At 57.8% G+C, this 26,769-nt stretch overlaps 1 protein-coding gene across 2 annotated transcripts in view; it reads right to left on the reverse strand.

The window, feature by feature from the left end:
* The window catches only part of GSE1 (Gse1 coiled-coil protein), a 310,266-nt gene extending 285,991 nt beyond the window's left edge, over positions 1-24,275 (reverse strand). Inside the window, exon 1 of one of the 2 annotated variants that reach the window (XM_031658044.1) lies at positions 24,131-24,275. In XM_031658044.1, coding sequence (XP_031513904.1) covers positions 24,131-24,206 — 76 coding nt within the window. In that variant the 5' untranslated portion in view covers positions 24,207-24,275. The remainder of the gene's footprint in view (positions 1-24,130) is intronic. The other variant, XM_021932241.2, reaches the window with a different exon arrangement.
* Between the last annotated feature and the right edge of the window lie 2,494 nt (positions 24,276-26,769).

Genomic DNA, 26,769 nt, shown 5'->3' on the forward strand with positions numbered 1-26,769 from the left:
CAGCATCCCTGGGCGTGGGCTCCCAGCCTGGGCACAGGCGGGTACCCCCCGCTTTCAAGGGCTCTGCTGTCGCATCGGGAAAGTGAGGGGCAGGCCATGTCTATCTTCCCGGGGCCCCTCCCAGCTGTGTGACTGGGAGCGATTTTACCCAGTTCTGCACATTTCAGGGGCAGCGGGTCACCGGGTGGTCTCTGAAACAGAGGAGCCCTCGTCCAGCGCCTGTGGACCTGATTAGCCTTGTGTGGGAAGCCAATCCCGTCCCAGAGGGTCTGGTGATGACAAGGGGGCCGTCCCTGCCCCCACCACAGTTAGGGTTTGCAAGTAAAGGAAGGGCCCAGACACAGAGATAAGAGTGGGCTGGAGAATGACCAGGGCAGGAGATCAGGCAGCAGAGATGAGCCATCGAGGGCCGCCTGTGCGAGCCCCGGGCCCCAGCGGCGATGTGTGGCCGGGAGATAACCACATTGCATGGGGGTGGCTGCCCGGCCAGCCCAGGGCCGCATGATTGATCACAGCGGAGGAGCCAAGAGACCACAGGAGATCAGATCAGCAGAAAGCTGGGGCTCTGTGGAGCTCCAGGAGACCTGAGAGCCGGCTTGGCTGACAGCCTGCATGCCTGTTATTTACTCCTGGGCCTGTGACCAGACTTCCTCAGGCACTCCGTGAGCAGGCCTGGGAGCCTGGCCCCAGCCCGGTGGGATGCCCCCAGGCGGGTGTCAGGAAGGGGACCCTGACAGGGAGAGGCTCCCCCTCCAGCTTGCTTTGCAGTGACATTTCTCTGTGAACAGATGCACCGGCCTCAGGGTCACCCAACAGCCTCTTGAAGGATGGTTTGCACAAAGGAGGCCTCCCAGGCCCTGTAACCCTGAGAAGTGGTTCCCAAGGGTCACTCAGAGCTGGTGGTCTCGATGCCAAATTACTACACTGACTAGTGAAAGCCAGCAGCGGCCGGGCGCGGTGGCTCAAGCCTGTAATCCCAGCACTTTGGGAGGCCGAGATGGGTTGATCACGAGGTCAGGGAGATCGAGACCATCCTGGCTAACAAGGTGAAACCCCCGTCTCTACTAAAAACAAAAAACAACTAGTCAAGGACATGGCTTCTGTGGTCCCAGCTACTCGGGAGGCTGAGGCAGGAGAATGGCGTGAACCCGAGGCGGAGCTTGCAGTGAGCTGATCCGGCCACTGCACTCCAGCCTGGGCGACAGAGCCAGACTCAGCCCTCAAAAAAAAAAAAAGAAAGCCAGCAGCGTCTGGCTGCCTGGTTCAAATCCTGCCTGTCAAACCCAAACAGCCTCAGTTTGCTCATCTGTAAAACGGAGATAACAGTACCTCCCTCTTCGTGATGTATGAATATTAAACTGGCACCCAGCAAGAGCTACGTATGTGTTTGTTAAACAAAATGAAAAGAATACTGTGGCCTTTCAGATCCCCTCCGTGGGGATCGATACCCAGAGGAACGGAAAACAGGTGTTCAAGGACCCATTTGCACCTTATGTTCCCAGCAGCATTCTTCACCATCGCCGAAACTGCGGACAGCCCAAGTGTCACCAACAGAAGGACGAATACGTAACATGGGGTCTATCCACACAATGAAATACTATTTGGCCATAAAAAGGGATGAAGCTTTGATTCAGGCTGCAACGTGGATGAACCTGACACCACACTGAGTGAAAGGAACGAGACACAAAAGGCTATAAACGGTGTGATTCCATTTCTGTGAACTGTCCAGAATAGGCAGATTTATAAAAACAGAAAGTAGATCGATGGTTGCCAGGGGCTGGAAAGGAAGGTGGGGGAGTGAGGAATGGCAGAGCTAATGCGTCTGGGATTTCCTTTTGGGGTGAGGAAATGTTTTTGCACTGGATGGAGGTGGTGTTTGCGCAGCACTGCGAAGGTACTAAATGCCACTGAATTGTTTGCTTCCAGTTAGTTTTGTGTTACGTGAAGTTTACCTCAACTTTAAAAAATTAAAGTAACATGCATTGCAAAGACTTCGCCAGAGCTCACCGGGTTCCCACGCCCACTGGAAATCCACAGGTCCCCAAATAAAATGCGAAGACCAGGGAGAAGGACGGTCTGCTAGCTTGGCAGGGCGACGCTCCCTTCAGCCGCAGGAGCAGCGGAGGGCTGTTTGCGAGGCTGGATGATGGATTGGGGCTTGATGCAGGACCCCCAGTGAGTATTAATTAGATCTAATTAGGTCCGGGGCCACGCCAAATGGAGCCAATTTGTTAACCTTGTTTATGTCAAGATTTCAAATAGCTATGGTCTAATGCAGAGCACAGATCAAATCTCTGAGATGCCACACTAAACCTGAACCATGAGAGATGGGAGGCCTCCCACAGAGGGCAGTGTCGGGGGCTGGGAGCACTAGGGTGGCAGCGGGGGGGGGGGTGTCCTCCCACTTCGCCTCACCCCTGCTTCTATCCTGTTTGACCAAATGGTTCCCTACGCTCCAGATTCATCACCTGCAGAACAGCAGGTTGGCCAGGGGCTGAGGGAGGCCTTAGAGGGTGGTTTCAGCATTGCCACAATTTAGAAGAGGCCCTCGAGTGCCACCTCCTCCCCTCTTGGACTTGTCTCCCTCTGTCTCCAAGAAGACCTCAACCACTCTCCTTTGCATCTTGGAATCCTTCAAGTCACAGCCTCCGCCTCTCCTCCTCTAGGGAGCCCTCCCAGACTGCCTCGGCCACGTGCCCTAATCCTTGGGGTATAAGAGCCCTGCCTGCCCAGCCGGACTTGATGATCCCTGAGTACAAAGGATCACAGCTGTTCACAGCTATGGTGAATGTCCAGGTTCAAATTAGTGAGTTATGGCCCTTATAACCCATCAGAATGTTCTAGAAATGGCAATGCTTGGTCTTCCCAAGGCCAAACACCTGCTGTCCTATCCTTGGATTTGGAAATTAAAGCCCCTTTGGCCACCATGCTTGGCAGGGCAGGGTTGGGGTCTTGGTAGATGTTGTCTGGGGATCTGCCTGGGGCATCCTGGCATGGACAGGCGGGCCAAGGGGCCAGCGAATGGCTACATCTTAGAACCAGCAAAGGTCTTCTCCTTGGTAATCTTGGACCAGGGAGCAGGAGCTGGGGGAGGAGCACAGCCATCTGCTTCCCTCGACCCCTAGGCCATGGCCACTGGGCTCTGGCAGGGCCCAGGATCCAGTAGCAAAGGAAGTACACATCCAGGGCTGAGGGGACTCCAGGACTCCTGGCGCCCCTGCAGTAGCCTGGCAGGGAGCAGCGTCCAGGCCCAGCCATCTGACTTGCAATGGAGGGAGGGGCCGCAGGAAGATGTCCCCCAGGAGCTGGGTTGCTGCTTCTAAGACAGACCTCAGATGGTCCATGAGAACCCAGAGGTCCCAGGAGACCTGAGCCATGCTCACCATGGGGTGAGGAAGGAACCCACACGTGGAAGCACCTACTATGTTCCAGGGAGACCTCGAATCTTCTCAGGAGCAGGGAGGGGTCTGCGGGAGAAGAGGTGGGGAAGACCACCCCGTGTTCTCCCTCCTACATGTGACAAGGCTTTCCCGAGGGCCGCTGCACGGGGCCAGGCACCATTCTAAGCACTGGGGGGATGGAGAGGAGCCAAATGGATGGAAACTCTGGCTTTCTGGAAGCTGCTCAGCTAGTGTGGACACCAGACCAGGAGTGGAGTTGATTGGTGCAACACACTCCCTCTGCCAGACAGCACTGTGTGCTGAGGAGGCCCAGGGAGGAGGGTGCTGAGGCCCGGGGAGAGGCGGCCATCACGGAAGAGGTGGGCTGGGACCGGGAAGCCCAGGCAGAAGTGGCTCTCTGGGGAGAGTCCAGGGAGATGGCAGCTCTCTGAGGAGGGTCCAGGGAGATGGCAGCTCTCTGGGGAGAGTCACAGCAGCTCTCTGGGGAGAGTCACAGCGGCTCACTGGGGAGAGGTGCATGGCTCTGTGCATGGCGCAGGTGGTAGATGGCTTTGCCCAAGGCTGTCCGGCCAGTGAGAGCCAGAGCCGGGATCTGAACATGAACCTGGACACTTTAATGCTCAAGTCCTCTGGCGTTTGCAAGAGTTGGGGAACATCCAGTTTGGCCACCCTCAGTACTGGTTCAGGGAAGTTCTCAAGTGGAGGAGAGGGAGCAACGGCAGAGCCGGGAGGAGACCGCAGAGCGGCACGGGGGTAGCCAGATGGCTAGGGACGAAGCGGGGAAGGGGACTGGCAGTCACTTTCCACCCCCAAGTTGCCTGTCTGGCATTGCCCAGAGACTCGGGGCAGGCACAGGGCTGCAGGGGGCAAAGATTCACCTGGGCCTCGGTCTCCTGGTCTCTAAGATGGGTCAGCAACTGTGCCTGCCACATGAGAGCCGTGGGAGGATTAAAAAAATGAATCAGTGCAAAGTGCGCCAAGCAGGGCCACCCTGTCTGGTGAGTACCGCACGTGGGCACTGTCGTGGTGCTGATTATAAAGAGGAAGAGCCTGGGGTCTCTTTGGCCTGGGGGGAGTCAGGGAGGCTGAGCAGACTTCCCATGGCCCACAGCTCCTAAGTGAAAGGCTTCCCGCCTCCACCCTCCTGCACACGCCCACACTGCCAGGGGCAGGCTGGGACCCCTGACCGCCTCCTGGCACACAGAAGGGACTCTGCCCGCAGGAGGCTGCCCCAAGCCGCCCGGCCTGGAATGGATGGGCCGGCAACCACATGGAGGCCACCGTCCCAGCTGAGGGAGGGGCTGGCGGGACCTGAACATCACGGAGTCCCAGGGGGGAGTCTAGAAGCTTGGCCTTTCCCAACTCACCCAGAGCCCGCCACGGAGGAGGGAGTCCTGCCCCCACCGGCCTCCTCAGCCCTGTCCCGAACCCTGGCACCGGGTGGTGGTGGGGGGTGGGGGTGGGGTCTGTCTCCAGGAGATGCGGCTGCCATTCCCAGGGAAATCCACTTGACCACGTGTTCCTAAGCCCAGGGTGCAGATGACGGAGCCGATAGAGCCCTTCTGGAGACAGGGCTGTCTGCAGAAGGCCAAGATAAGGCTGAGCGGCTGCCCAAGGAGCGGCCGGGGGGCAGCCGGGCCCTGCGGTTTCCCCTGTACCAGGAGGTGGAGGCTGGTGCGGACGAGGGTTGGGGGCCCATGCCCTCCCCCCAGCTCCTGTATGTGTAGACGCCAGGCCATCTGGAAGGCCGCCCCCAGGGAGCCTCCTGTTGCAACCCTGCCCGTGTTTACAAAACCAGGGCTCATCCTGGGCTAGGCCTGGTGCCGGCCAACCCCGGGGACAACAGAGGGGAGCCCCAGCCCCCTGCCTGCAGGACCTCCAGGTGTCACAGGAAAGCGGAAGCAGTGGCTTCTGCCCAGGGCACGTGGGGTAAGAACCGCTGCTCACGCTTGCTTACTGTTCCTTCTCACAGTGCCCCCACCATCATCTCATTTAACTGCCTCCGGCCCTACCACATATTCTATCAGTCCCTCCTTCGTTCAGATAGACAGCTAAGGCACAGAGAGGGTAGGTAACCTGCCCAAGGTCACACAGTTAGGAGAGGTTTCCATTGACATCTCTTTCCCCAGGGATCTGAGGGAGCCAGCAGCCCAAACCGAAGTCCTTGAGTTAAAAATTTTATTTCTTGGCAAGGAGGGCCAGGAGCCAAGAGGGAGAACAGGCCAGACCCGAACCACTGGGGCTGTGCAGCATGGCACCCTGCAATTCAGACACTGCACAGATGCCCGTGGAGAGTGGGATGCGTGAGACACCCAGAGAGACGTACAAAGAGATGTCCTGTCACCTGAGGACAGAAACGGCTTCCTGCAGCCCCCAAATCCTCACACCACGTGCGGCCTACCAGGGGTACCCTGTCATCCACAATTGTGCACACACGTCAATCCTGTCAATATTCCAGACTTACAATAAAAAAAAAGGTGATCAGAATTCCAGAACCAAAAATCAACACGTGGTCGGTGAAGGTGGGAGGCAGGGCTGGGTCACTCACACTGGGCAACTCCAGCCACACGGCCGCCTGCGACTGCGCAGTGTGCAACCTGCACAACAGGAGGATCCGTGGGGTAACGCGGGGCCATCTGTGCGGTGTGGGGAGGGGTGTGCAGAGAGGCCTATGGCACCATGGACACAGTCTCTTCCCAGCAATCCTTGCTGTCCTGTCCTCCCCTTCACAGCCCCCACCTCCATCTACCAGCCCCAGCCCCCTGCTCTCTGCCCAGCAGAGCCCCTCTCATCCTCTGTGTATCAGAGGCACCTGTGGCTTGGCAGGGCCTCTGCTGAAGGCTGAGGGCACAGACATGGCGTCCTCTCTCCCTCTGGGCTCGCCTCCAGCTCCCAGCCGCTGCGGTGACAGCCTGCCTCCCACGACTTCAAGAACAGAGCCAGGGCTGTGTTCCTGTGTCCCCAGCCAGGACCACACGCCCGGCAGGCAGGCAGGCAGGGCAGAGCCCTCATCCCACTCTGCCCACACCACCCGGCCACAGGCTCTGTCTGTGCCCAAATCTGCCATCAAGGAGCCAGGAGGCGGCCAGACCGGCCCGCACAGCCACCGAACTCACCCCAGTCCAGCCCTAAAGGGCCAGGAGCAGAAGGGCAGGGTCCCAACTGCTGCGGTAATCCTAACGGGCAGGAACACTGTGCCAGGAACCCAGGCTCCTCCCCAGGCCTAACCGAGGTCGAGCTCCTCCATCATCCCCATTTCTCGGAGACAGAAACTGACGCTCAGATGTGCCTGCGAGGTCTGGTTCCTGTGCCTCTCTGCGGACCATCTCACCATGTTCTGCTTGCCAGGGGGTGCAGAGCTTGTTTGGGCTGGGGATGAAAAGAGAGAAGCCTGGAGTTTGCACCTTCTTTGGGGGGGTGGGGACCCTGAGGGCTGAGGGCAGTTGCTCAGGCTCAAGACAAATCCACGTAGCAGGAGGGAAGCCAGCTCGCAGTGTGGGGTCTGGTTCCCTGTGGGAATTCCAGCTTCAGAACTGCAGGCTGCAGCCAGGCCCCCGGCACACCTGGGGCAAATCTCACACCTCTCTGGGCCTCAGTTTCTTCACCTATAAAATGAGGCGAATGGTGGAGCTGACATGCGCACGAGGGCTGGCATGCAGTAGGCACTTAATAAATGTTCTTTCCCTTCCCATGTCCCACTTGGTGAAGGGGAGAGATTCACAGGAGCCAGGGTACTGGAGGTGGGCAGCACGGCTGCGGAGCTGCCCCCAGGAGGGATGGGCAGGCCTGTGCAGTTCCCTTGCCTGTGCTGGCCCAGCCTGGGCTCATGGCGCTCTAGCTGCTGCCTGGGAGGTGCCCGGCAAGGGAAGACAGAGTCAGAGGTGTCCAAACTCCAGTCTCCACCTCAGCTACCCCTATACCTGGTCGAACACCAGCAAACCCACCGCTTAAGCCCTGCATGGCCCCAGGCAGGCCTGGGGTTCTCAGGGTCCTGGCATCTGGCTGCCCCACACCCCAGCAGCGCTGGCACCGCCCAGCTGTGGCTCTTTGTGACGCCCGCTGCTTCCTAGATATGGGGGCTGGACTGGGTCCCACCTTAATGGGCGCCCTGGGCCTGGTGAGGATGAGGCGGGAACCTCCCTCGTGGCTGGGGTCCTGCTCACCTGAGACTCCTGCATTGCTCCCCACCTGGGGGAAGTGGGAGGGCCAAGGCATGGGCTCTGGGTGGCCAGAAAAGGCACCTGGGGCCTGGGAGGTGACACTGGGATCCAGAAGCTCCCAGGCAAGGGGATTAGCAATGACAAGAGTGACAGTGACAGGCAGGGTGCTGGCAGCTCGCACAGCCTGAGCTGGGTGTCCTGAGGGCCTCGAACCCCAACTCACTCTATCTCCACAGTCTCAGCCAGTGAGTGGCTACTGACTCCCCTTAATGGCCGGCAGCGGTGCACAGAGGTTAGGTGGCTCATCCAGGTCACACAGCAGGGAGTGGCAGCACCAGGATCGAAACCCAGAATGTTGGGGCCACAGCCCCGTTTTCCACCATGACACTCGGGGGCAAAGGGGTGCTTGGGACAGCCTCGGCCCTACAGGGAAGGCACAGTGTCACCATCGCCAGGAGGAGTGACAAGAGTCCTTGTCCCTCATCTGTCTTTACCCCACAGAGGATGAGGGCTGTCTGGCCTCAGTGAGGCAGAAGGTGGCCCAAGAGGAGGTTGGTAAGGATCCTGAAACCGCCTGGGTGCCTCCCCTCCTCCACAGCCCTCGCCAAACCAGAGGCTCAAACGCGTCCACCGGGCCTGTCCACCCTCCACTCCCTCCGGGGTCATGGGCCTGGCTGGCTGCCAAAGCTATTGTCTCCACGCTACTGCCCTCAGCCTGGCCATGGCAGCCACATGCCCTGAGACCTGTACATCACACCACAGAACACACTGGGAGCTGCCTGTGCGTGAGCACACACACACAAACACACATGCACACACCGACACATATTACACACTGAGAGCCACACACACACCCACACACACAGAATCATACATGTGCACACAATAATGCACATGGACGCAGACACAGACATGTACACTGACACACTACATACTGAGGGCCACACACAACCACACGCATGCACACTGACACACACTGCACACCAAGGGCCACACGCGACCACACAAGTGCACACTGACACACACTGCACACCGAGAGCCACACGCGACCACACGATGCACACTGATACAGTACACACCGAGGGCAACACGTGCATACCAACACAGCACCACACACACTGAGAACCACATGTGCACACAGACACACAGGTACACAGATGCACGTGAACATGACAGCCGTGGACGACCATGCACATACACACATGCACACACTGTGGGGCGATGGGTAAGGCGCCACTGACTTGACCTGACAGTGCCGGGGGGGAGTGGGGAGGCAGGCCAGGCGGGTGCCTGGAGCCTGCCACTCATGAAGGAGACACAGAGACTGGCCCTGCCAAGGCAGTGGTAACCATGGGGCACCGTGGGGCAGGAGCACAATCACCCTGCCCTGGGCAGACTCGGGGATCCAGGGTCCCCAGGCCTGGTGGGAGGAGAGGGCGGCCAGCACTCACTCATTCACACTTTCGTCCCTCCGCCCACACACACCCACCTGTTCGCTCCAGGACCTCCCTGGAGCACCTGCTCCGAGCGGACTCTTCCAGGCTACAGCCAGCACACCTGTGGCCCTCCCAGACACTCACTCCGGACTAAGAGGACACGCAGTAGCGATGCGGTCACTGAATCCCTGCTATCCATAGTGCCCCAGCCCATCCTCCCAGGCGCCCCGGGAGGCAGCTGCCGCAGCATCCCCACTTCACAAATGGGGAGACAGGCTGAGCTGGAAAGCAGCAGACGGGGAGGAGTTCTCGTCCCCTCCCCTCCTCTGCTCTTCCCTGCCTTGCCTTCTTTCCATTTTTTGTCTGTTTTGTTTGACAAGAGAAGACACCAGAGACACTCAAACAAACAGCCCATGATAGAAGACATCAGAGAAGGCGCCCCAACAGCCTGGCTATTTGAGACAAAGGGGTGGAGGGAGAGCGCGCGAGAGTGGAGGAACCCAGCATGGAGCGATCCATCCCCGGAAGCACCTCGAGGCAGCTGGGACTGCTACCGCGCGCCTGGCACCCATCCTGGTGGACGAGGAGCTGGCCTCCCGTGGCCACAGAGGCTGTTGCTGTTGTTGACAACTGCCTGTCCCGACAGAGGACCTGGGCCTAGAAGGCCACAGCCCACTGCCCTCCTAGTCAAAGCCATGCAGGTGATTCTGGAGAACTTCTGCACGTCTCACAATTTAGAGAACATTTTCCTAATGGGTGGACTTCCTGTAACTGAGGTCGGGATGAAAGCTCTGTGCCACATGGCCTGGCTTTGCAACCCAGCTCTGTGACTCAGCTGACCGGCGGTCACTTGTCCCCTCCTCCTCAGCCTTCTCATCTGGAACAAGGGGCAGGAGCCTGCCCACCTCCCAGGGTATGGTGAGGCTTTGGTGGACTGGTGCCCACCGAGGGTGGTGAAGAACCTTGGTATACAGTAAGTGCTCACTAAATCCCAGTGGCTAGGGTCCTCATTACAGTACAGATGAGGCGCATGAAGGAATTGGGATCTGGAATCTAAGACCCAGAAGGAATATGGTCTCTTCTGACCTCCAAAGACTCCCTGACGGGTTGCACGAATCCTGTTTGAATACAGTCAGGGATGGGGAGCTCACTACCTCGCAGCCAGCCCAGGTGCAGAAGGGCATGGGGTGTACATTACTTGCTAATGTGTGCTTGCCACTTGGTAGTGTGTTCCTTTTTTTTTATTTTTTTGAGACAGAGTCCAGAGTTTCACTGTCACCCAGGTTGGAGTACAGTGTACATGATCTTGGCTCACTGCAGCCTCAACCTCCCAGGCTAAGGTGATCCTCCCACCTCAGCCTCCTGGGTAGCTGGGACCACAGGCATGAGCCACCATACTCTGCTAATGGTTTCTATTTGTCTTTTTTTTTTAGAGATGGGGTTTTGCCATGTTGCCCAGGCTGGTCTGAAACTCCTGGGCTCAAGTGATCTGCCCACCTTGGCCTCACAGGCACGAGCCACCGTGCCCGCCAGGGGTTCCTTCTTAATGAAATCAAATCCATCTTCCACAGCCCAAGCCAGGGAGTAGAGGGTCTGGACCACAGTCCCGCGCTATCTGTGAAACCAGCCATGACGGAAGAAGCATGGAGTGATGAGAAGGTGAGAAGCCCCTTGCACCCCACCTGGTAAGGGAACTAGGAGCGCCAGGGCTTTGGTGTCACCTGTGCTACACACACCTGTGCCCTCCTGGAATCTCCACAGAGGCAGAGCCCCCTCTGCACGCTTCCTCTCCTTCTCTGCCCATTCCTGCAGCCAGGGCTGCCTGGCTCCTCTCCCAGCCCCTCCTGCCCTTTTCCTCTCACTTCCAGAAGCAGCGAGTAGCTTGGGAGAGGGTCATTCAGGTTCTAAACCTGGCACTGTCTAGGGCTGCTGAGCAGCCTCAGTTTCCCCCTCCATGGGAAAGGAGGGTGGGATTCAGTGACCTCAGAGGGCCACCTAGTACCCAGGGGCCCAGTGCTGGGAGGATGGGAGGCACCCTGAGCTCACCCTCAGGTGTCTGGTGCCAGTCTCTGTGCCAGCTGTGCCCGGTAAGGGTCTGTGCACAGTACAATAGGAGTACCAGCAGGAGGGGCAGCTGGGACGTGCCCAGGGAGTGCCCAAAGGGCTGTCAGCTGTGGCCTCAAGGCCCTGCCACGCCCCCTTAGAATCCTAACACCAGCGCCTGGGCACTGGGGCTCAGACTGGGGCCATTATGCCTGTCCCTGGGGTCCCTGTCCCGTGGTCCAGCACTCACGCTCCACATCTGCACCCACGCAGCCCCTGCAGCCAGGACGCGCACCCTCACCGAGCCACAGCTCGGCCCTCTGTCCCTCCTTCCTATCTCAGTCTTCTGTCCTGGAAGTCTGGGCGCTGTCCGAAGACCTGCGCCCGGCTCCTCCAGGGCGCTGGGTGGGGCCATCCCTGGGGACTCACCCGGAAGGAGCACTTTCCACTTGGGGCTCTTCTGGTCCATGAGCACTGCCTGGCCCAGCCCCTGGCCCCCCTGCCCTGGCCGGGCAGCCCGAGGAGCAGCGGTGGCCTCGGTCATCAGTCAGCTCCCCTTGGCCTGGGGAAGGAACGAGGGGGGCGGAGCAGCGAGGCGGGAGGAGAAGAGGACGCCTCCGGCTCCCTCCCGGCCCAGGCCCACAGCTCCGTGTGGGGCGCAAACTCCCGAGAAGAGCGCGAGGGCGTGGAGCACGCCGCAGCCAGCCGCCGCCGGGCGCAGGCCCTCCTCCTGCCCTCCCAGCCTCCGCCCCACCCTGGCACAGGCCGCTGCAAACTGTACACAGGAGCCAGGCCAGCTCAGAGAGTAGCGGGAGCTGGGAGCTGCGGCGGCCACTTCCTGGCTTCCCTGTCAACTCCGTGGGCAGCAGAGAAAACCCAGTTCCCAAAGGGGGTCACACAGAGTGATATCCCGCCCAGGTCACACCCATGGGCTCGCAGAGTTCTCCAGCGGCACACACTGAGTTCCCACCCCAGGCCTCCCGCAGTGCCCAGCCCTGGGTGGTGGCCTAGGAACTCACTCCACGCAGAAGCAGCCGTCCTCATGGGAGGGAGGGAGAGAAGGAGGGAGGGAAGAGAAGAGGGAGGGGAAAGGAGGAAGCCCACCATCATTGCTGTATCCACCTTCAGGTGCTTCTCCCCTGAGGGGCCTCCTTTGCCCTACTCGGGTCTGGGTGCCCAGTTCAAGCAGTGCTGCCTCCTCAATGGAGCCCTCCTGGGTTGCCCCGTGCTGTGTTCTCTGCGTCTTGTGAGAACCCATCTTAGTGTATTTGGGGATAGATGGGTTGAGCAGTGACCAGAGGTGAGCACCATGGCTTAGCTGCTTTAGGGGCAGGCAGGGGCAGAGGGATGCCCAGTGCACTGGAAGGTGGGGTCGGTTGGCCATCTGCTGGGGTGCGGTGCTCAGAGGCTAGGGGAGGAGCAGAGGCTGGCTGGGTCTCTAGGGTGAGTGCCCTTCCCAGTGCCCAGGGACAGGGTGGAGGCAGCCCCAGGGTTTGGTTTTGGCTGTGCATCCAGGGTTTCACTGCGCCACCTTCTGGGAGAACGCTAAACTGCACCCAGAACCTCCTGGGTCGGGCCAGGATCCAGCCCCTGCCCTGCGAGGGTGGCGCAGGGACTACCTGGAGGGCTGCCCTCCCAGCTTTAAACTCGGGATTTACTAACTGAGGCCACCCTCTCAAGGGGGCTCCATCATCAGCCCCGTGTTCCCAAGGAGGGGACTGACCCAGGATGACGCAGAATGCACCCCTGGGGCTGAACCAGGCCGTGGGGCCCAGTCTGCCCCTGCAGAATGACTGTGAGGCTGAGGGACCAGTCCCAGCAAAGCACCTACAACTGTGCCTGGCACACATTCGGCGCTCAATAAATGACTAATCGTGAGCATGGACACCACGCCCCAAAGGCTCAGCCAGCTCAGCCCAGCCAGGGAGAATGTGTCAGGTTGCATAACAGCCCCAAAAGACGTCCACATGTAATCCCCGGCGTCTATGAAAATGTCACCTTCTATGGCAGAAGGGACTTTGCAGACATGAGTATGAATCTTGAGATAGGGAGAGTATCCTGGACTGTCCAGGGTGCTGAGGGGCATCTAATGGGGTCACAGGGTCCTTGTAAGGGAGGCAGGAGTGGGTGGTGGGAGATGTGAGAACAGGAGCAAGTAGGGGCTCACACCTGTAATCCCAACACTTGGGGAAGCCAAAGAGGGAGGGCTGCTTGAAGCCAGGATTTTGAGACCAGCCTATGCAACAGAGTGAGACCCCATCTCTACAAGAATACAAAAATTAAGTAGGCATGGTGTCGCATGCCTGTAATCCCAGCTACTTGGCAGGCTGAAGTGGGAGGATCGCTTGAGACCAGCGAGGTCAAGGTTGCAGTGAGCCGTGATCGTGCCACTGCACTCCAGCCTGGGCCACAGAGTGAGATCCTGTCTCAAAAAAAAGGCAGCAGCAAGAGGTTAGAACGATGTAGGAGATGAAACGGCTCCTAGAAGTGGGAAAAGACGAGGGAACAGATTCTCCCCTAGAGCCTCCAGGAGGAGCCAGTCCTGCCTACACCTTGAATTTAGCCTCGTGAGACCCGAGTCAGGGCTCTGACCTCCAGAACTGTAAGGAAATAAGCTTTTGGTTTAAGCCACCAAGTCCACGGTGACTTCTTACAGCAACACAGAAATAATATGACTAGGAAGAGTGCTGTTCCCAGACATAGCACCCGACTCACAGCAGCTGCTTGGTCAGGACCCGCTCCATGTGCTCAACCCAGGGAGCCTGCAGCCCTCCCAGAACCATCCATGCCCTAGGGAGGAGGACCCATCACACCCGGGTGACCGTGAAGTGCCCTTGACCCCAAACTAATCAGTCTGGGAAGCCCCCTAGGGAAAACAGGGTGGTCTACAGCTGCTGGAATTTTATTTTAAACTTTGTCATCATTTCAAATGGAATTTTAGTTTAGTTTAGTTTTTTTAGTGACAGGGTCTCACTCTGTCACTCAGGCTGGAGTACAGTGATGCAAGCATGGCTCACTGCAGCCTCGAACTCCCGGGCTCAAGCAATCCTCCAGCCTCAGCCTCCTGAGTAGCTGGGACTACAGGCATGGACAACCATATCCAGCTAATTTTTAAGTTTTTTGTAGAGATGTGGTCTCACTATGTTGCCCAGGTTGATCTCCAACTCTTGGGCTCAAGTGATCCTCCTGCCTCAGCCTCCCAAAGAGCTGGGATTACAGGCGTGAGCCACCGTGCCTGGTGGGAGCTGTATCTTTCAGAGAAGGCATTTAGGGCTGATCTAATCCATTGTGAAACAGGCGGCAGGAGAGCCAAGGCTCTCCCCCGATGCTCCAGTGGCCTTCAGAACTCTCCCAGCACAAAGAGTTCTGCCCAGACAGGCCAGAAGATCGACTCCACCCTGGGCCCTGGAGAGAGAATGAAACTTCTGGAATGCAGTAAGAACCTGCTTGGAACATCAGCTCTTGACCCAGGAAACTTGGGAAGATGTGCACCCTCCGTGCTTGGAAGAATCTTAATTTCCGGTGGCTCACGCCTGTAATCCCAGCACTTTGGGAGGCTCAGGTGGGTGGATCACCTGAGGTCGAGAGTTAGAGATTAGCCCGACCAACATGGAGAAACCCCGTCTCTACTAAAAATACAAAACACAATTAGCCGGGCTTGGTGGCGCATGCCTGTAATCCCAGCTACTTGGGAGGCTGAGGCAGGAGAATCACTTGAACCCAAGAGGCAGAGGTTGCAGTGAGCCAAGATCGCGCCATTGCACTCCAGCCTGGGCAACAAGAGTGAAACTCCATCTCAAAAAAAGAAAAAAAAAGAAAAAAAAGAATCTTATTTCCTCTTTACATTTCCCCTCCCCTGGTCATGTCTCCCAGCAACAGCTGACTTAAAAGCCGGCATTCACTCAACAGAAGTTTACTGAACACCTATTATGTGCACTGTACCACACACTCGAGAGATCACGAGGACAGGGAACCACGGTCCCTGCCTTCATGGTGAGGGTAAGCATGCCAGGCACTGGCTGCCTCAGGGCCCTTGCACATGCTCTTTGCTTGGCCTGGAACTCTCTGCCAGATGCCACCGCCTTAGGCCTCTGTGACCACCCGTTTAAAGCCACGACCTCAGGTCTCTGTGTCCCCTGCCAGTTTCTTCACAGCCCTCCCACCACCCGGCATCACTCCTTTACCTGCTCATTTGGGAGTTATCTGCCTTCCTGTTGAACGAAAGCTCTCGGGGCAGGGGTTGTGTCTGCTGTGTGCCCTGCTGTGCCCCCCGTGCCCAGCATGATCTTTGGCACACAGGTGATGCTCAATGAACACTTGTGAACAAAGGCACACATACGGCATGGTAGCGGCAGAGACGGACGTGCCGTGCCGGTAGACAATCAGAGCTCGGTCAGATCGGAGCTGTGGTGAAGTCGCAAGCCAGGAGACATCCCCAGCTCTCCTGTGGTGTCTGCTCCCACTTAGAAGGTCATGGGTGAGGGCAAGGGTGGCACTCTTCAAACCGTGTAAACCCACAGTGGTGCCAAACGGACCAGCCGAGGTCCCCGGCGACATTTGTTTATCAGCTTGGACCGGTCAAGGGGAATGAAGGACAGTGAGTGGGCAGAGGCCACGGCAGGGTGGTGGCCAGGCGGGCCAATGCATGGTGGCCCCTGCAGAGACGGTCTGTGCCTGGTGACATGGCTGTGTCCCTGGGGTCCCTGGCACTGCCCCTGGGACGCCCCACCCTGAGCTCCAGAACAGCCACTCCTGCTACTCAGCCAGTCTCATCTTTTCCATCTAAAATCTTTATCACCAACTTATTGGGAAAGGAATTCCAGTTTAGGGTAAACAGACCCTCTAAACAGCAATTTTGCCAGTTATAAAGATCTGCTTTTTTTCAATGCTTGGTTTATTGTTTTTTCAACTTCCCAAGTTAAATTCTCTTTTCTTTTTTATTTCACACAAATCTAAACCAGTCACAGACAGACACACAGAGTCACATGCTAGCAAGGGAACCAGCTGAGGGAAACCAGATCCCAGTAAGTAGGAGAGCAGGAAGCAGAGGGGCGGGAGGGTCTCTAGACCCAGCATGGGTAAGTCCCTGCTAAATATTCCAAGAGGCTCCTGGGGAGAGATCCACTTACAAGCAAACAGCCTCTCAAGGCTGCCTGGGCTTCTAAAGCTTCCTGCCCCGACTTGCAAGCTCTGCACTCCCAGCATTACAAGAAGTTCCCGAGAAGATAAATAGATTGGTCGCGGAGAGGGAAACAGACTATGGATCCCAGCTCAGCTGGAAACCTATGAAGAGAGACTGAGACAGAGCAGGTGACAGGAGCCAGGAGGCAGTCATGCTGCAGAAGGGCCAGGGAAGGGGGGGCTCCTGTGCAGAGCTGGAGAAGCTGCAGCCAAATCCAGCCCCCCCGTGCCCTCCGGAGCAGCTGCCGCTTGGCAGTGGGGGCAGAGCTCTGGGAGCGCCTGGTGTCAAAGCACTCGGCACCGGAGCCGCTACAGGCAAGGCTTGCCAAGGACTTCTGGAGGCCAGAGCCAAGTACCCAAGCACAGTCCCGCCTTCCTGGCGATGGAGGCCCGAGCCCGGCTGGGAGCCCATTTGCCCAACAAAAAAGAGACAAAAGCCGTCCCAGGGCCAGGGTTTCTGGTGGTCACCAGCTCTCTCTCGCTGCCAGGGCAGGCCCAGCTCACACATTCCCATGTGCCAGGCAAGCATCTGATTCTTGAAACCCCATCATCCCCATTTTACACATGGGGAAACTGAGGCACAGGGCAGCTATCTGCCACACAGCAGAAGCTCCAAAGGAGCACAGCCAGGTTTTGAACTCCGGGAGAGGGAGTCCAGATGTGCACACCAAAAGCCATCCACAGCCTAGTCAGTCCCAACGAATAACTGATTTCAACACAAGGCTAGACAAGAGACAGTGGAAATGAAGTCGTTGTAGGCTACTATAAACCTTCACCTTCTACAAACCTTTGCTTTCTACAAACCTTCACCTTCTAGGCAACGCACATGGACGCACCCTTACAGCCCTGTGGTTCCATCTACTGAATGTGGTCCCCAGGGGTGCTCTCCGGGCTCCAAGAGATCCTCAGCTGCAGGTTGAGGGGTTGAACCCCAAGGCTACACTCTGAAATGAGCCTGTCTGTACTTGCCTTCTGCTGGCTTCCTTCTTTCGTGTTCCCAACTTGACCTTCTGGGAGGAGCCAGGTGAACCAGCTGCCCCTTTCTCCGCCGGGAAAAGAGGAGAGTGAAGGTGGAGGCAGAGTGCAGGAGGAGTGCGTCTGAGGTGCTGTCTGCACAGACAGGGCTGAGGCCATGGCCCTGGGCACGTGCTATCTCAGGCGGGTTTCTCAGAAAGAGACAGGGAGAACAGGATGCCGTGATCTCTAAGGCTGGGCTCCCGGGGAGACTGGGGGCGGGTGTGAGGATGCAAGGGTGACTTCAGACAGAGCCCGGACTCCAGCCCTGTCCCAGGGGAGCTCTGGAGGGTGGGCAGCTCCTCTCTCCAGAAGTAAGGGGCTTCCCACCCCACAGTTGCCAGTCACTGATTGCAAAGGGCTGCCCCGAAGATGAGAGCTCCCGGCCCGTCCTACAGAGCAGCTGCAGGGACCTGAGGACAGTCCTTCAAAGACAGCCTCGAAGACAGCCAGGGGCTGCCTCAGAACCACAGTACACAGGAACCACGGAGGGCGTGCAGAACTGGGAAGCGCCTGGGCAGTGCGCAGACAGCCTCCAACCCGTGCCATCTCAGGGATCGTGGAACCGTGGATGAACTGCCTAGCAGAATGGCAGGGCTCGGCCCCTTCTGCCGGGGACAGTGCTGCTGGGGAGTGGCTGCTGTTCTGCTCCCCTCGAATCTGGGTGGGGCATGAGCTGGTCCAGGCCAGTGGGAAGTGGGCAGGAATGGCACACGTCACCTCAAGGCCACAGCGGGAGAGCATCTGGGGTGTTCCTGTATCTGTTCCCTGTGCCCGCTGGTGATGGGACATCAGGGCACTCTGGAAGTCCCGAGGAAGCAGAGACCATGGCTTGAAGAGAATCCGGGATCCTGAGTCACCCAATCAGGAAGACCCACCGTGAACCCCGGGACTGTCTGTTACAGCACCGGGGGTGCCTGCCCTGACTAATGCAGCTGACTTTATAAACGCTGTGGCTGCAGGCTAAGCATAAGCTCCAAAGATGTCTACATCCCAATCCCTGAAGCCTGTGCATGCGCCACCTTACCTCGGAAAGGGGGATTAAGGTTGCTAACCAGCTGACCTTGAGACGGGAGATGGGCCTGGATTAGCCATGTGGGCCCAGTGCAGTCACAGGGGCCTTCTAAGTAGGAGAGGGAGGCAGGAGAAGAGGAGCGAGAAGGAGGTGCGACCCGGAAGCAGGGTCCGAGAGATGCTGCGTTGTTGGATTGGAAGGTGGAGGGAGGGCCGCAAATCAAGGAATGTGGGTGGCCTCCAGTCAAGGAAGCTGCAGAAGGCATAGAACAGATTCTCCCCTGGAGATCCCAGAAGGAACAGACCCTGCCCACATTGGGATTTTTGCACAGTGAGACCCACAGTAGACTTCTGACCTCCAGCACTGTAAGAACTATGTGTGCATGTAAGAGTAATGAGTGTTGTTTTAAGCCACTAAGTTTGTGGTATTGTCACAGCAGCCATGGGAAATGAACACAGACCTCTTCCTAAGTAAGCCCTTGCCATGGTGGCTGGCAAGGCAAAAGTCACAAGAGCAGGCAGAGGGAAGAGACCTTCTGGGTCGGCCCAGAGGCTAGAGACGGAGGGCACGCTGTGTCTTCTCCAGTAGCTCCCACCCACCCTGTCAGCCCCCTCCTCTTCTCCCCTGCCCCACCCACTGTCCCAGACCACAGGGAGAGGCTGGTTTTCCTTTCCTCAGGTGGCCAACAGAGGGCAACTGGTGGTGACAGTACCTATGGGTAAACTGAGGCACCGCATGGGAAAATCAGGCTTTTGCAACTGCACCCTCTGGTGGGAAAACAGCTCAGTGCTTTCATTCTCTTGATTACCCTCACTCCCTCCTTCCTCTCCTGTGTGTGGACGCCTCCTGGAGTTGTGCAGTGTGCACGCTGCACAGCCCTGCATGGCAGCCCTCAGTGCCTTCTCAGTGTTCATCCAGTATCACTGACACCATGCTACCAGAAGGATTTTATTTTTACCATGCCTATTCAGTAGTCAGAGCAGCAGAGCCCAGGAAAGGTCCTGAACCTTGAGAAGGCTCCGTGGCCGGGAAGTAGCAATGCTAGGACTTAGAAACTTGGACCTGAGTCCAAGCCCCTCCCTCCTATCACCAACCAGTGCTGCTTCTCTCCCAAGGCGGCTGCAGGCAACACACAGATACTTGTTCTAGGGAAGCCTGTTCCCATCCACTGGTGATAAATTAGCAGTGTCCTCTCAATAGATTCTATACTGCACGCGATGGCACATGAGAAATGGGTCTTCATTTGACTAAAGGCCGAAGAGTACTGGAAAGAGATGAGCTCGAGTGCTCGCCCGCCCCAAGAGGGAAGGACACACATCACAAGGTTTCGGTTGCACCCTTCTCCCAGCAGCTGGAGATGCCTGCTCAGTCCATTTGGGCCTTGCCTGCCAGAGGAATCCCAGCCCCAGGGGTCCCCAAGGCCTTCACAGAAGGGCCGAGTCCCCAGTCCTGGAGCTGTGCTCCCCGCAGCCAGCAAGAGGCCACTTCCCAGACGGCCACTGCAAATGCAACACCTGGGAACCAAAGCTGCCCACAAGGTAAGAGCCTGGCCAGCCACCAGGAGCCTTTGCCCGGGAGTGGCCCCACTCTGGACACGGCGGTAGCCCCATCCGACCGTAGTGACACAAGTCTGATAAGCTCTGTGGGCTGGCCTGGGAGTCTGGGACAGCAGGGAACCCAGTGTTACCAAAACTCATCACCGCCTTCCACAACAGACACAACCCCTGCTTCTGGGGGAGACCAAGGCAGCTGACGGCCATGTGCTTCCCTGGGGGACTCGGCCCAGGTCCCAGCTCAGCACAGGCTCCTCCTGTACCTGCTTCCTTTCCCTGGCAAAAGCTGCTGTCCCCACACACAAGGCATTTCCAGGGAAGTGGGGGTCAGAAATGGACTGCCCTGGGCGGTTACAGTTCCTCCATCTGCCCTGGTCACCCCCACCGCTGGGAAAGGCCCCTGCCCCAGCCAGTGCCAGGGTGGGACCACCATGTCAGGCGCCAGAGAGACAGAGAGGGCAGAGAGCGTCAGTGCCCCCGGGGCCGTGGCCTGGGAAGAGGGAGACGGGGCTGTGGTGGGGATGGGCATTTGGAATGTGTCTCCTGTGTGTGTTTCTGTGGTGTGTGCTTACGTGTGTGTGTGAGACAATCTTGATGCCTGTGTGTACCTGTGTGTGGGGGGGGTCTGTGCCTGTCTCTGTGTGTCTCTGTACCTGTGTGGGGGGACTCTGTGTATGTATCCATGTGTGTACTGCATATGTGTTTGTGAGTCTGTGTGTGTATCCACCTGTGTGAGGATGTTTGGCTTCTGTGTGTGTGGCTGTGTGTGGTATGTGTGCGGTGCAGACAGGCTCTGTGTCTGCCTGTATATGGCCCTGTGCCTGTGAGTCTGTATATCCACGTGTATATCATGTGCTTGGGAAAAATCTATGCAGGTGTGTGTGCGTCACGGGTTTCTTTGTGTGTATCTGCGTATGTGCTGGGTCTGCCTGTGTGTCTGCATATCTGTGTGTGTGTGTGGCCTATGCGTGCACCCGTGCCTATGCCGTGTCTGTGGGCTGTCTCCGAGTGCCTGCTTTCCTGTGCATCTGTGTGTGTGCGTGTGTGTGTGTGTGTGTGGCCTATGCGTGCGCTCGTGCCTATGCCGTGTATGTGGGCTATGTCTCTGAGTGCCTGCTTTCCTGTGTGTGTGTGTATGTGTGCGCGTGTGTGCGTGTGTGTGGCCTATGCGTGCGCTCGTGCCTATGCCGTGTATGTGGGCTATGTCTCTGAGTGCCTGCTTTCCTCTGTGTGTGTTTGCGTGTATGTGCTGTGTCTGTGTCTGTCTCGTGCGTCTGCGTGTCTGGACGTGCCCCCTCCCCCTGCACCCGCCCCACCGCCCAGCTGGCAGTGCACAGCTGGGCCCGGGAGACTGCGCCCGCCCGCCTGCCGGATGAGAGGTGGCAGGTGTGTAATAAACCATTAGTCACTGTCACGTTTCTGAGCAGCAGTGGCTGCCCAGGCGGGGCCTGACTGCGGGACACGCTCTTGGTGGGTCTCTAGCTGGGGAACTGCCCGGACTTGGCAGCAGCCTGACAGGGAGCAGCTGGCAGACGCAGGTTCGTGCCCTGGCCCCGCCCTATCTGCCCCTTCCCGGCCACAGGGCAGGGGCTCCTGGCTTGCCAGGTCAGCCCTTGTTGCAGGGACACTCACGGGATCCTCCACAACCTCTGCACCCTTCTTGGCACCACCAGACTCTCAGGCCCTCGCCCCCAACTTCCCTCGCTGTTACACAGTGAGTCACAGCAAGGACCTGCTGATGAGACAGGTTCTTTCCAGGGACCTGGTGGCCACTGGGACCAGGGACTCAGGAGTGACCAGGTCCCAGGGACTCAGATGTGACCCAGGTCACATCCCCAAAGGTCTCCAAAAAGGGCTCCTTTTGGAAATGTCACTCTGAAAACTCCTGAATTAGTTTTAAACTTTTTTTTAAATTAAAACAAATATTTTTGAGACGGAGTCTTGCTCTGTTGCCTAGGCTGGGGTGTGGTGGCACAATCACGGCTCATTGCAGCCGCCTCAACCTCCTGGAATCAAGTGATCCCCCCACCTCAGCCACTCGAGTAGCTGGGACCACAGGTACATGCCACCATGCCCGGCTAAATTTTGTATTTTTGTAGAGACAGAGTTTCAACTGGGGATGGCCCAGGCCGGTCTCGAACTCCTCAGCCTCCCAGCACTCAGGGAAGCAGCCTGGTGTGCCCGGGGTGAGTTCGGTGTGGGAGCCAGACTCCAGGGTTCAAGCCCCATCCCCCTCGCTCAGTGCTGGGTGAGTGGAGGCAGATTGCTCAGCCTCTCTGGCCTGCAGGACACTGTTTCACTGACGGAGGAGGACATGTGTCCTGACATGAGTGGGGAAAAGGCGGACTTGGTTCTTCCTCGGTGTCCAGACCTCTTCAAGCATCTTACAAGCATCAGCTCACATGGCTGCCACGAAAGCTCTACTAACACCTACTATCATGGCTCCCACTTACAGACGTGAGGACAGAGGCTCAGGATGACTCATTAATTTGCCAAAGGTCCCTCAGATAAGAAGTGGATGGGCCTGCTCCCCCAACCACAGCCAAACTCCGCCTAGGAGTCCATCTGGGCCTTGTTCTGCTCCGGAGGACTCTGGTTTCCTAAGGCCTCTCCTGTGGCAGGACTCTGCTCAAAGCTGTGGGAGAGAAACGGTGAGAACCAGGCAAGCTGCCTCCTCCTCGGAGCCCTCCACTGACCCGTGAGCCCCCAGGCCCGGGAGGACGCATCGCCAAACAGGGGCACCCGGACTACCCCAGGCACAGGGGAACACTGGTGTCCTCCTCTGACTGAGCCTCCCCTGGGGACGTCCTGAGTGACAGGTGAGTGTGGACCCAGCCTGAGCTGCCACCAGAGCTGAGCATCAGAAATCACAAACAAATCCCAACTCACTGGTTCCAGCCTGCACCCTGAACACTGAGGGTACCAAGGCCTATAACACACACGCTCGGGTCCTGGCTGAGTTAATCCCCATACCTGCCCCGTGAGCCAGACACTCCCATTAGCTTTCTTCCCATTTCCCAAATGAGGAAACTGAGGCACGGAGCAGGGAAACTCACTTGTCCAAGGCCCTTAACCATTCCTCCCTGACAATGGCCTGGCCTCTGTGATCAGGAACTCTGTTTAGTTGGCTCAAGGCAACAGCAGAGCAGGTCCTCAGACAGGGTGGGGCAGTAGTCCCTGCCTGGCCTGCTTTGTGGCCTGACCACCCTGTCCTTACCTGCCAGTGTCTGGAAGCCCTTCAGAGGGCTCAGTGACCCTGAAGTCCCTGGCCAGTCCCTTCCCTCCACCTGAGCCTACCACATGAGAAACAGGTCGGTATTGGGGTTGTCCTGCAGATGGAGGTCCCAGATCAAAGTCCAGAGCTTGGGGGATGGGCCAGCTGTCCCCGGGCCCCCAGCAGTCCCCTGTCTGCTCATCTCGTCTCCATCTCAGCCCAATAACATGCGGTGCTTTGGACCCACTGCCCTCACTGTGGTTGGCTCCCGGGGCGGGCTGGGCTGGGGGTCTCAAGTCTCCCATCCTGTAGGGCAGTGATGGGGGCGGGACAGAGCCTTGACCACAGCCCTCTGGAGGGTCTTGCTGACGAACCTATGGCCTAAGGGGTGGCTTCAGGACGGGGCCATAAAAACGCATCATGGAGGTCACCAAATGTCCAAGCCCAGCCAAAGGGTCTGACCTGGCCCAGCCCCAAGGCCCAGCAGCCAAAGCCTCAGGGTTCCACACACGGCAATTAACCAAGGAGGGCACAGCCTCGCCTTGCCTCAGGGAAGCACCGTGCAGAAGCCCTCGGGAGATGTCTGAGGACGCCTTGGGGTGGGGGTGTTGTCCACAGCGCGTCTGTGGCTGGAGGGAGTGGGAGAGGGAAGACGGCGGCATCGTCCCACACACAGCGGCCTGGCTCCTTGTGGCCCAGCCTGAGAGATCCACACACGTGCGCCCGGGACACAGCGCGTTGACATCCGCAAAAACCCAGAAACGACCCCCTCTGGACTCAAGAATATCCGTTACATCTTGTTTTTAAATGAATGAATGAATGAAGACAGGAGAGTGCAGAGGTAAATAGATAAACCAAGGCAGCCCGGAAGCACAGCAGGAGAGGGTATCGAGAACCAGGGATGTTGATGAAACCACGATTTGGGAGCCCTAAGGAGCACGGAAGAGAAAATCCAAACTCCGGTAAGGGAGACCCCGCACCCGGTCTCTCCCCTAGGATGTCGAGGACACGAGGCGGAACTGTCTCTGAACTCAGCTCTTGGAGTCCCCATCCCTGCTGGGACAACCGCATCCCAGCCCAGTACCCAGAGATACAAAAAGAGCTGGCATCTACCTGCACCGGCGAGGTCTGGTCCATCCTCCTCCCGGCTGCTTTGCAGACACTGTACTGGCCTCAGCTCCTGGGCCATCCTGGGGCCTCTGGGCAGGGTCTCCGTGGGGGCACCTGGCCGGGGCTCAGACTCCCGGGTGGGAGGGTGGGTGGCTGTAGATGCTTCCAGAGATCCACAAACAGCCTGAAAGGAAAAGAGGTGGACATGGTGAGCCTGGGCCACGCCTGCAGGGGATGACACATGAATGGACTCTCCGGCTGTAGGTGCCATTCCTCCCTAACAATGGCCTGGCCTTGGCATCAGGGACTCAGACTGGCTGGCTCGGGGCAACGGCAGAGCAGGTCCTCAGTAAGGCTGGTGACAGTGTCTTCCCCGCCCAGCAAGCCCGGCCTAGGTGACACCAGGCTGGACCCCTGCTGCCGGGGTTCCATACAGTCCCATCTGCTTGGCCGTCCAAAACTGGAGCTTCTGGAGCCCTTGTGGCAGCTGGCCAGCACTGCAGGGAGTCCAGAAGCATCTAAGAGGCAGCCTGAGGCTGAGCCCAAAGGTCCAGCCTTGTCCTGTCCCCTAGTGGTGGTGGGGACAAGGTTTATTCTGTGGTCCTTGCCCAGAGACCCCCTGGGGCCTGGCACTTGGCTCAGAGACCTGGGCAGACCATCTCAGCCGCATCCTGCAAATCAGGAAAAGGCCCTCATCCGACTCCCCACCGAGGATGCTCTTCCAGATTGGGCCGCTGGGCACCTGGTATGATCCTGAGCTGTTATTACCAGCAGGGGAGCAGCAGACAGGACCCTCACCTCTCTGAGCAACAGGAGTGCCTCGATTACAACATGACAACCTGGATACAGGGCCAGGCATGGTGGCTCCCGCCTGTAATCCCAGCACTTTGGGAGGCTGAGGCAGGAGGATGACTTGAACCTAAGAGTTCCAGAGCAGCCTGGGCAACATAGGGAGACCCCATCTTTACAAAAACAAACAAATACATTTTAAAAATGGACACAGGAAGGCTGTGATTGTGATGTCTTGAGTTCTTGCAGGAGGACAGGTGGGGTGGTACCTGCTCTGGTGCACGTCCCGGTGACCAGCTCTACGCCACAAGCTGGCCGGAGTCTCACCTGTGGCTTTACTAACACAGGTATTTCTTCTAGGTCCCTGCGTCAAGGGGAGTCAAAGGGAGCACAGAAGTGCGACCCCCCTGGGAGCAGGCAACACTGGCCACTGACCATTCACGGCTGTGTCCTTCCCCAGGTGCTGCCCCCTGACAAGGGAGCCCACCCGAGCGAGGACCAGGACTGCAAGGGTGCGGCCCTGGGCCTCAGGGCACTTTTGCAGGAATTCTCCACCCTGCTGTGTGCACCTGGGCTCACTGGTCCCGAGGGGAGCAAGAACTACCATGCCGACAACGATGATGGGGATGCTGACGGTGATGACGCCAACTGCCCGTTACTAAGGGCCTACCTGTCCCGAGCTCTGCATGGAACTTGGAATAACTACCAGTTATAACTATAAGGATGAACATGGTTAATCTCCATCCACACTGCAGGGGGTCATCCCATTCCCACAGCCCTCACTTTTTTGTAATCTTTATTTTTTGTTTTATTTTTAACTTTTTGAGATGGAGTCTCGCTCTATCACCCAGGCTGGAGTGCAATAGTGTGATCTCAGCTCACTGCAACCTCCACTTCCTGTGTTCAAGCGATTCCCCTGCCTCAGCCTCCAGAGTAGCTGGGATGACAGGTGTCCGCCACCATGCCCGGCTAACTCTGTTTTTTTTAGTAGAGATGGGGTTTCACTATTCAAACTCCTGACCTCAAGTGATCCGCCCACCTCTGCCTCCCAGAGTGCTGGGATTACAGGCGTGAGCCACCGCGTCCGGCCACTTTTCTATAATCTTTAAAATTGTCATAAAATATACCAGGCCAGGCACGGTGGCTCAAGCCTGTAATCCCAGCACTTTGGGAGGCCGAGACGGGCGGATCACAAGGTCAGGAGATCAAGACCAGACTGGCTAACACAGTGAAACCCCGTCTCTACTAAAAAATGTAAAAAAACTAGCCGGGCGAGGTGGCGGGTGCCTGTAGTTCCAGCTACTCGGGAGGCTGAGGCAGGAGAATGGCGTAAACCTGGGAGGCGGAGCTTGCAGTGAGCTGAGATCCAGCCACTGCACTCCAGCCTGGGCGACAGATCGAGACTCCGTCTCAAAAAAAAAATAAAATAAAATAAAAATACCAAACACAAAATTTACCATTCTGACCATTTCCAAGTGTGCACTGAGTACATTCCCAATGTTGTGCTACCATTACCACCATTCATTTCTAGAACTTTCTCATCATCTCACCCAGCAACTCTGTCCCCATTAAAAGGCTCCCTGCTCCCTGCCCTCAGCCCTGGCTGTTGGCATCTGCTCTCTGTCTTGGTGACGGGCTGCTCTAGTTGGCCCATCCCCTTTCCAGGAAGGGTTGGTAGGAGCCTGGGGTCACAGGCAGGGTCAGTCCAGGCCAGGGGCTTCAGAGGCCTGGGTGTGGGAGGCTGAGGGCCTGCCGTCCAGTGAGGTGGTGAGCTAAGCCCCCCAGCTTGAACAACGAACTGCGCTACCAGGCCCCTGTCGTGGGGGTTGGTGACCCTCCACTTCTCAATCATG

Source organism: Papio anubis, chromosome 18, assembly GCF_008728515.1.
Source record: "Papio anubis isolate 15944 chromosome 18, Panubis1.0, whole genome shotgun sequence".
Taxonomy (NCBI): Eukaryota; Metazoa; Chordata; class Mammalia; order Primates; family Cercopithecidae; genus Papio; species Papio anubis.